General features: G+C 28.6%; 1 protein-coding gene across 3 annotated transcripts; it reads right to left on the reverse strand.

Moving 5' to 3' along the window:
• Positions 1-2,201: 2,201 nt before the first annotated feature.
• Positions 2,202-5,684, reverse strand: LOC107073589 (fatty acyl-CoA reductase wat-like). 3 transcript variants are annotated; one of them, XM_089171651.1, is made up of 9 exons: positions 5,529-5,684; positions 4,846-5,025; positions 4,245-4,338; positions 3,916-4,161; positions 3,626-3,771; positions 3,254-3,556; positions 2,861-3,121; positions 2,516-2,773; positions 2,202-2,427 (listed from the first exon to the last, which is right to left on the reverse strand). In XM_089171651.1, exons 2-9 carry the CDS (start codon positions 5,013-5,015, stop codon positions 2,322-2,324), a joined length of 1,584 nt encoding a protein of 527 aa, XP_089027777.1. In that variant the 5' UTR covers positions 5,016-5,025; positions 5,529-5,684; the 3' UTR covers positions 2,202-2,321. The 3 variants fall into 3 exon arrangements, with proteins under 3 accessions (XP_089027777.1, XP_089027775.1, XP_089027776.1); XM_089171649.1 differs by having other exon boundaries at positions 2,861-3,124; XM_089171650.1 differs by lacking the exon at positions 5,529-5,684 and having other exon boundaries at positions 2,861-3,124; positions 4,846-5,138.
• Positions 5,685-9,788: the final 4,104 nt, after the last annotated feature.

Raw genomic sequence — 9,788 nt, forward strand, 5'->3', positions numbered from 1 at the left:
AACATCCTATTATAATATATAATATATAATATATAATATATAAACATCATATTATATAAGCAATTAGACATTAAAAAGTCTATTATTTAAAAAAAATAAAAAAATAAAAATTTCCTTCTGCTCATTCCCTGAGCAAACATCTCAATTAAAAGTAAACGCTCGGTATTTTTTTTTTTTTTTTAAATGAACCAATTTTTGCCAGTGAGGGCCACCGCAAATCACCTTTTTTCTTGGACTCTTGGAAGAGTGACCACAGACAACACAATTTATCATATTTTTACACACAAAAATTTATAAATATAATTCAGATATATAACTTTCATATACAAAAACTTTGTGTTGATATTAATTAAACCGGCTGCATAAAAAATTCACAAAAAAAGATCCTTCTTTTTTTATCCTCTAAAGTGACGTGTCCCCTTAAGGCAGGATTCTACTTTAGTCGCTCGAAAAAAAAGGTAGTTTTGTTAATCTTTAATTAGAAAACTAAGAAAGATATTGATGTAGAGTTTGTTGTACTTAGGAAATATACTCTTAAAGTACATTAAAAAATTTTTTTAATTTATTTTATACGCTTTATATACATTGGGGAGGCCCTTGAACTCAACACCTAAAAATAGTCTAGCCTTTGCAAAGTTGTAAAAATCTTGACATCGGATTATCTGAAATGAAAAACTTGAATAGTTTTATGTTCACAAAGACTACAGCAACCGCTGTTAGCAGATTTTTTCATTTACAAACAAAAATAACAAAATGGCGTCAGTTACAAAAAAATTATCAAAAAATCTCTTTTTTTTTTCTTATTTTTTGCCCTAAAAAAAATAGTAAAAATGAAAATTTTTTTATAAATCTGCTACCAGCGGTTGATATATATGTATAGATTATGTGGTAAAAATTTCAGACGAATCGAATAGCTACTTTTGGAGATTTTTACAACACGCGGTATAAAAACGTGATTCCGAGAAAAACGCATTTAAAGTTTTTTTAAGTGAAAAATCACGAAAAACGTTAACTTCCGCTTAATCAGCGATACCTGCACCATACAGTATGCCTTCTGACTGCTCTAGAAGATAATGTTCTTCAATTCTAGCTTGTCTTTTTTTTGTTCTGCTCTTTTTAGAAGCTTCAGAGGAGCGGCGATTTTCTTTGACAACGCGCTCGTTGTCTCGTTTGCTGGCATACTGAGCAGCGGTTTCGCCGATTGTAATTCCCATTACCTCCATAATTTTTAAAATTGTAAAACCTTCATTAAATATGCATGCCGCAGTAAGGCATGCAATTTTGACAATTTTTTTTCCATTGAAAATGTGTTTAGGTGCCATGGCCCATACCACGGAGTGAATACTAGTTTTTACGTCTACAAAATATCATTTATTTACCGAAAATAATAAAGAGATAAGCAAAAATAAGAGATTTATAATAGTACGCAGTTGATCGAACAAATAAAGTAAAGTGGTATGAGTAGGCTTACCGTATTATCACTTGACAGTTAACACTATTTAAGCCCAACTTTACATAATCTGTATTTTTGTCTTCTAAAGTCGATGGGCAGTTTAGGTCCATAACTCACATAAAGATAATTCATGCTAATTGATAGAAAGTATTATAAATTAACGAAATATACAACAACACGATAACCTTGAATGTCTGTGTTTCCAAACACATTTTCCTTAATATAAAATTTGACTATGTTTTGAAGGGTCTTGTTTACGAGATACGTGCCCATAATTATAAAAGTGGTCTAAGTCATATATCTCTTATTTTGAGATATTTAAAGATTTATACTTGAACACTATATAAATTCTATACAATATTGAGATAAAAAACATTATCTAACGATTCATTTTTGATAATATCATGAAATAACATTGAATTTATTTAGTTTATAATAATGTAGTGCGTAATAACTGATAAACTCATTTTTTAATTATTCTGACTTAGACCACTTTCTTAATTGTGGGCACATATCATCTATAAATAATTAAAATTTATTTTCATTGAAATAATTAATTTTCAGAACTGTGCTAGTTAAACAATTTGTCCTTTTGTTGAGAAGGAGGGGGGGACGGTAGTATATATTATTAAAATATAACAAGATTTTTTTACCACCTAGTAGAGTAGGAGAAGCAGGGGTAATAGCGCTCACTGGGTACTGGCGCTTACCTCTGTAACTTCTCCTTGAATAATGAAGTCAATGAATCTAAAGGAAAAAATATTTCAAACCTATATTGAAAATTACTTATATTTTAAAAAAACAATTATCCTATTATATCTGCTAATAATTATGAACAGAGTATTTTGTTGTCGTTTTTCACAGATTGTCAAATATAAAACATGTAAGTAAAAAGAGAATATAATAAAGAATATGAAATCCAAAGAATCAAGAAATAACTAAACCACTTCAACGTATAATGAGCTATTGTCAACCTGGAAACGATAAACAATAAAAGGATAATTAATTATACATAGGATAAAGATAATATTTGTTATAAAAAAAAGATAATTAAACATTTACCTTCTATAAAAAGGTCTCGATTCTTCAACCGTATCCATTGGGTCTTTAATTAAAAATACTCGCAATCCCCTGATGTAAGTAGTAGAAAAACAGTTCCAATCAATATCAGCAACATTAAAGAAGAAATTACTTTTATCTACAATAGATAATTTGTCCCATAACTTTAAGACATTATCGTTTGTAAATTCCCATTCATTCATGGAAAAGAAACTTATTACATGTTTAAACTTTTCTATTTTTCTGTAGATATTAAGCAGTCTGAAAAAAATGCCAATTATTTATTTATGCTCTATTTCATCGACGGATAATAAATAGCTTGTTAACCTAAAAATCATAATAAATTACATTGGCTTTTTTCCTCTTAGATATAAAAAAGAGTCCACTATTATTGCTGGTATCCAGTGCAAAAAGATTGTCATAAAGATATAGATATAATAGTTCTTGATAAACCATAGTGAGCCGTACCAAAGCACTTTTTTCGACGGGACTTGAAATCCCTCAAACTTTAAATTATTCATCATAGTATCCCAAGTAACTGGTCTTTGAACGGAGGAAACAGAATTATAAACTGAAATCTCATTGTCAACAGGTAAGTATTTGTTATCTCTGCTGGAAAAGTTAACAATCTGTGATATGGATATACAAAAGAAGTTCTAACTTACTTAATGTAAATGATATTTTAGAAGTTTTACTAAAAGTTTATTTTAGTAATAAACTGAAAAAGGAGATACAAATTACCGTTTTTGTGCAACGTCCCATGCTGCAGCAATAATGTTGTTGACAACATAATCAGCAGGAATTAAATCGCAAATTAGGTCTTTATCACAATACATTGTTCGTAAAACACCTGTCGAGCTACCAACAGCAGCACCTGTAATTCCATTCAAATTGTTTATCCAGCCAGCAATTGGTTCCTTTTCTGTTGATACAACCACGGATGGCCGAACAATGCCAGTTGGTATTCCATTAGCATATTGTCTTACTGTATCTTCACAGATTGCCTTTGAAAATGCGTAACTGTTAGGCCACTTACCCAGTAGCCTGTAAAACAAACGAATATGCTTATCGACTTATCTTTAAAGGAATGAAATAGGTTTCATGTTTTATTACTTTGGGGTTATTAAATCTAATTGGTCTTCGGTCAAAATCTCTGTCAATTTAATTATGTCTTCTGTCTTCATAGGTGGCTTATACAATTTTTCTTCGATTTTATTGTAAACACAGTGCGAGTAGGCCGTTGAAACATAAACAAAGGCCTAAAGAACAAAATTATTATAAAATTAGAACAATCTATTTTGAAAATTAAACTAAATTTTATATATAAAGAAATTTGATCTAGTCGGGAATTGTGCTTAAACATACGCATTTTTATACGGATGATTTAACTAGGAAAAAAATACCTTTAAGCTTGTCATTTCTTGTGCAAGCAAAAGAAGATCTCTTGTTCCTCTAATATTTGTATTAACTATATTACGAATATTGTCCAGAAAACGTACTGATGCTGCACTGTGAATAATTACATCGGTATCTTTAATGCGATCGCGGTCCTTCTCTGACAATCCTAAATTCAATAGACTCGTGTCTCCTTCAATCACAATAATCTTCTTTTCAACATCTTTTTGCTCTCTCTTCAATCTATCAAAAATCTAATGATTTAAATATAAACTGTAATACTGGTGACATCGTTTATTCCAATTATAATAGATACAAAATATGTAACTTTACTCACAACATCATTGAAATATTCTTTAAATCGAGTCTGCGGATCCTTCTGTTTCTTTGCCCTTACCAGCAAATAAATCGTTGTTATTTCTGGACAACATCTGCAAACCGCAGCAATTGCATTTATAGTACAAGTTTTTAGCGGAAAATTATTTCTTATAAAACAAAACATTGTGGTGTCAATGTTTAGATATAGAAGTAAAGAGAGAAGTAGAAGAAAAGAAATATAAAGAATAATCATCGTTATCTTTTAAAACAGATATTATTTCATAGATACTGTCTGCTGAATTTAATATTTTTTCTAACTTTTTTTTATTGCTAAGAAAATAATTTTTTTTTTTTTTATGACAAAAGCTCCAGGCTTATTTTCCTATCAAGTAATCTAACAATCCTTAGGTACAAAAGTCACAATTATTTATAGACTTTAAATTCAAGAAATATTTTTTCTTATTTGTTTCAAACCATATAAATCTCAAGGAGAAAAAAACTACTAAAAAAAACTATCCGATTGAACATACTATCCTAATTTATTTAAAATTTATGATCAGCAGTTTATAACGAATGTACTAATTGAATCGAGAACAAAAACATAGGAGGAAAATATTTACCTTAAAAGTTTTTCCATTATAAGCCTTCCTATAAATCCTAAGCCTCCTGTTATAAAAATTTTCTTTCCAGAAAAAAATGTAGCAATTTCTCCTCGTTGATTGTAATAATTCGGCTCTTCTACCATTGATAATATTTCTTCTTGATACGTTTGTCCGCTTAATGATGCCATTTTTTGAATTCTTTTATAATAAAAACAAAATATTACATACAAATAAAGTAAGAAATATTTCACTTTATAGTAATTATCGATGACAGACAGATCTTGAAGATAAGTAATTATTTATAAGTGATTGAAATAAATGCTTTTATTTCTAATTATGGTTCTAACTATGGTTCTAATATATGTTCGTTTTTAAATACATGAAAAATTCAGTTTTTATTCTTCCTTAATAATTTTCCTATAGTAACAAACATAAATAAAATAAGTATATTTATTCTAATAAAGAATTTATTTTATAGAATTAAAATTGTATTGAAATAACGTTTAAACAAAAACATGCTAATGAATATTTATGCTACTTAATATAACATCAAAAAATTTCTTATCCATCTTTTAGTTTCATTCGAAAAATAAAAAAAAACTTGAAAATTTATTTATTATAAACACTTATTTAGAAAATTTGATCTTTTGTGAATTTAACAGTTGGGAATAGTATAGAATAGTAAATATTTAAAAACTTACCTATTTATCTCAACAACTTTTATCACAATGAATATAATAAAATATGTCGACAAGTTTTTCGATTTTAAAATATTAAACAAAAACTTTTAATAACTTTTTATCTTATGAAGAACCAAGTATGTTTGTTAGATATTAAAAAAAGATTATAATAAACTAAGTATTAAAAATGGCCTCTTCATAAAAATATCTATTAAACTTTTTCTTAAGTAACCTAGTTCAACTCCAATTAATGTTTGAATAATAAAAGTTAGTCGGTCTCTGAATTTATATAGAGATAATCCCACTTACGTACAATGTGCACGCCTAATATTATCAATTTGCATACAATACAACAGAAATCAACATAGTCATCGTAAGAATGTTCGTTTTATAAGTACATGCTAATTGAATTATTCTAAATTTTACACCGTCTAATAGCAATGCTTTATCGTATACCATTACTTTTTTGACTACGGTACACTCTCGAAGAAAACTAGCAATTTAGAAAGCGTACAGTAGTCCCAAATTTATAAGATGTTTCCAAAAAATGACAATATAGTTTATTATTTTTGAAAATTAATATATGAATTTTTTTGAAATAGTTGACTACAAATCTAATATTAGTATTTTAACAAAAAGAATTGGTAACACACAACTAAAGATAATAACTATGTCAATTTAAATGAACGTAATGTTATTTGTGGCGAGATCGTTATTTTAAACGTGTCCTTTTTTATTGTAATTATCGATAGGATTGTAAGGTCTGTGCTAGATAGGTAATCATGAACTTCTATTTACGAGATAATGTTTTTGATAATAAAGATTATTATTTAGGTAAATTACAACAAAATTACTTGGCTTCTTTCTTTTTCCATTTGCAGTCTTTGACGTTGGATTGTCACTTGAAGATGGTATTAATCTCTTATCTTAATTGTAGATTTTATACAAAAATTTTTCAATAGGATCTAATATGTTATCCTCAGATAAGAAAAACTGGGTGATTATTATAAGTGTCGAGAACTATATATATAGATTTATTTCTATCAATTGCTATCGCATTCAGCATTCTATCTTAATTGATACAATTTGGATATTGATCGTTTTTATTAGCTACCCCCATAGCAAGATCGCACCGGAGCCCTTTGATATATATGGTAAAAATATTATAATAAATAAATCCTCCAATCATTTTATTCTTGATTCTGTGCATTCATCTGATTCTCTAGAAACTTATTTTTTTTAAGGTTTCACTTCGAACACATGTGATCTGAGCACAATATTTTTTTTTTTATATATAAATAATAAAATGGATTTTTGTGAAAATTAAATGTAAATGTAGAATCTTTGACTATGGATCAGGAATTACAGAAACCACCTCGCGGTGAGACTTTAATCGGTATTGATCGTGGTATACAACATCGCTTATCTTAACATTCAACGACCATCGACTTTTTATTGGACATCGATATAAGAATCTGAATTAAACAAATCATTGAAATATTAATTACTGTCGTGATCTTGACTTGTAAACAACTACCATTTTTAATAAACATACTTTTGTACCAGTTGATCATCCACCGGACGCATAATATAACTCTAGCGTGATCTTCCTAAATTTAAATGTAAACTTTGTTACAAAAATAATGCTTAGCCAATGTGACTGTGCAATATTATAATAGTTTACATGTTTAATTAATGTTCTCTTTTTTCCTTCTTCTGACACATCGTTTTTTTCGAAATAATGAAAATAAACACTTCGTTCTTTTATTCAAATAACTTGGAAAAATATGTAAATTTATGTATATATGAAATAAACGTTTAAAGTGTATATAAATAGATAGTTTTAATAATTTTAGTTATCAAGTACTGTACTAATCTGTAAAAAAATAAAAAAATAATCTATTATTTTATTATACAATATGAAAATTCGTAACACATACAAATCTTAAGAAGTTTCACTTGAGTCGCCTTGAAATTCTTAGCGTTTTTCTTTCTAACGATATTTTTAAATCTAAATAACTAGTTTGGACAATCTATTACAACATGTGTTACTAATATTGAAAGCACGGAACCAGATACCAGGAGGGCGATCGACAAAGGAAAATAACTAGCAAATACGAATGGAAATAAAAGGAAAGATTATTTTCGGAAATACGCTGCTAAGTGTCGTTATGTTCGCTGATATCTAGAGACCCTGTAGGAGGGACGCGCGATGTATATTGCAAGGCTAAAAATGTGGGGGGACAGCTTCCGTTGCATCGCCTAGCCGTGTTTATCTTTAGTATGTATTAACGGCTGTGGTTAGTTTAAGTTTGGAATACTTATAGTTTTTATTGTGATATTTATATTTAATTGTTTTTTTTCTTTTTTAGTAGTTTTCTATAAGTGTAAGTTTAATTTACTTATTTAATAATTACAAGTATAAATGTACAAACCTAACCTATAACTTATCGTTTGCTTACAGACCTATTGTCTTTTATCAAATCAAACTTAATTGAATCTTTCTTATTGAATGTATAATAATTTTTGTGTGTAACCTATTCTATTTTAATATAAATTTATAATTATCATTAAATATTGTTCTATTTTTTTTTTTTTGTATTTGATGCAATTCGTTATTTTATAATTATTTCAATGTTTGAATATTTCGCGCGCAATCTCGTGACTACATGAGATCCTGTCCCCCAGCAATCTACATGGTGCGTCCCTCCTATAGGGTTTCTACTGATGTCAGGTTTATAACGTCATATTTTCCAATGACAATTGCTAACAATACTGCATCATTAGCAATTGTATTAATGTTTTTTTAATCTATAAAAAGTAATATTTATTTCAAAATGGTAAATAAATTCATAGGTGTATAAGTGGACAAGTCAAGGATCGTAATAAGAATGCTTAATTAAATCGGAGAAATACGCCTGTACTTACTGTACTACAGGTAATATAACCTTAATTGATAGTTATTAATTACTTATATAAAAAAATGCAATTTCGCTTGTTTTTCTTCGTTATCGATTAAGGCTATTTTCATTTACCAATTGAAACATCGATAGTTTTTGAAACAAGATCATGACGTTATCATCCGCGAAAAAATATATTTCATAATTTTTATTTTTTGTTTACCATTTTAGGAGTTTTTCTAATAATTGATGGTATTAAACCTTTTAATAATTAGAAAAAAATAGCTTCGACGTTCAGAAAGAAAATAAATTTTCTTATTTGAAATACGAGTTTTGACTAGGAATAGGAATGACTTTTTCATCATAGATGATTAACAAGATATGAATGGTTGTTTAAGAATATATTTACAGCTACTTATAGTCTTTTTAACTTATTTAATAAAATTCTATACCAAATTACAAAGTCAAAGTTACGTATGTTCTCTTTTATAAAGAGATGATAAAGAGGTGAGCGAGCATAGGGGTTTTACCGGTAGTCCCGTTCAAAAATAATTAATAAACTATATATGGCGTGTTTTTGACCGGGACTACCGGTTGACCTTAAATGATGCTCTAACTGCGCTATTTATCACGAAAACGATTTAACGTACAAAAAAATTTTTAAAACAAAAGTTGTAATAAATTTAATCCTCTAAAATATTAATACTAAATACAAATAGCGAATAACCTATAGGAAACGAGATATTTGCAAAAAATGGGCAATAAATCGATTTTTTTGACCTTTGAGTTAATAGAAGCGTGCACCTTACCATATGTAGGTTTTGAGACAACTTTTAGAATGTCAAAATACAAGTTTATACGAATTTATAGCTCAGTATCTAAAATTCCAGGATTCTTCTCTAATTTGACTGGACTAGAAAGTTTGTCAACACCGGAATCCATAGAAAAAATACAGGATATCGTATTGATAAATCGTCGAGTGACTGAAAGAGATTTAGTAAAAGCCCTAGACATCTCATTGGTTAGTGTAATCAATATTTTGACTGAAGTATTGGGTTTCAAAAAGCTGTGTGCACAATGGATGACGCATTTGCTAACAATGGAACAAAAACAGATTCGAATGCGACTTTCTCAGCAACATTTAGAGCGTTTTCGAAAGGATAAAGCGGCTTTTGAGCGTCGATTCAACACAATGGATGAGACTTGGATCTATCACCATGATCCTGAATCAAAACAAGAGGCTAAAGAGTGGTATCAAAGTGATTATTTGGCTCCGAAACGAGTTCGTGTCCAAAAATCAGCCAAGAAGGTGTTAGCATCAGTTTTTTGGGATGCGAAAGGAATTTTGTTTGTGGATTACTTGCAAACTGGTAAAACAATA

Source organism: Polistes dominula, unplaced genomic scaffold (assembly GCF_049000335.1).
Source record: "Polistes dominula isolate Pdom_NZ unplaced genomic scaffold, Pdom_raw_medaka contig_26, whole genome shotgun sequence".
Taxonomy (NCBI): Eukaryota; Metazoa; Arthropoda; class Insecta; order Hymenoptera; family Vespidae; genus Polistes; species Polistes dominula.

Excerpts from the sequence above, each read along its gene's own strand:
- LOC107073589 (XM_089171649.1), bottom strand. The coding sequence starts at position 5,015 with ATGGCATCATTAAGCGGACAAACGTATCAAGAAGAAATATTATCAATG. Across the intron at positions 4,339-4,845 it reads ATAATGGAAAAACTTTTAAG|ATGTTGTCCAGAAATAACAA; the intron begins GTAAATATTTTC and ends TGCGGTTTGCAG. Across the intron at positions 3,125-3,253 it reads TGGGACGTTGCACAAAAACG|CAGAGATAACAAATACTTAC; the intron begins GTAATTTGTATC and ends TAACTTTTCCAG.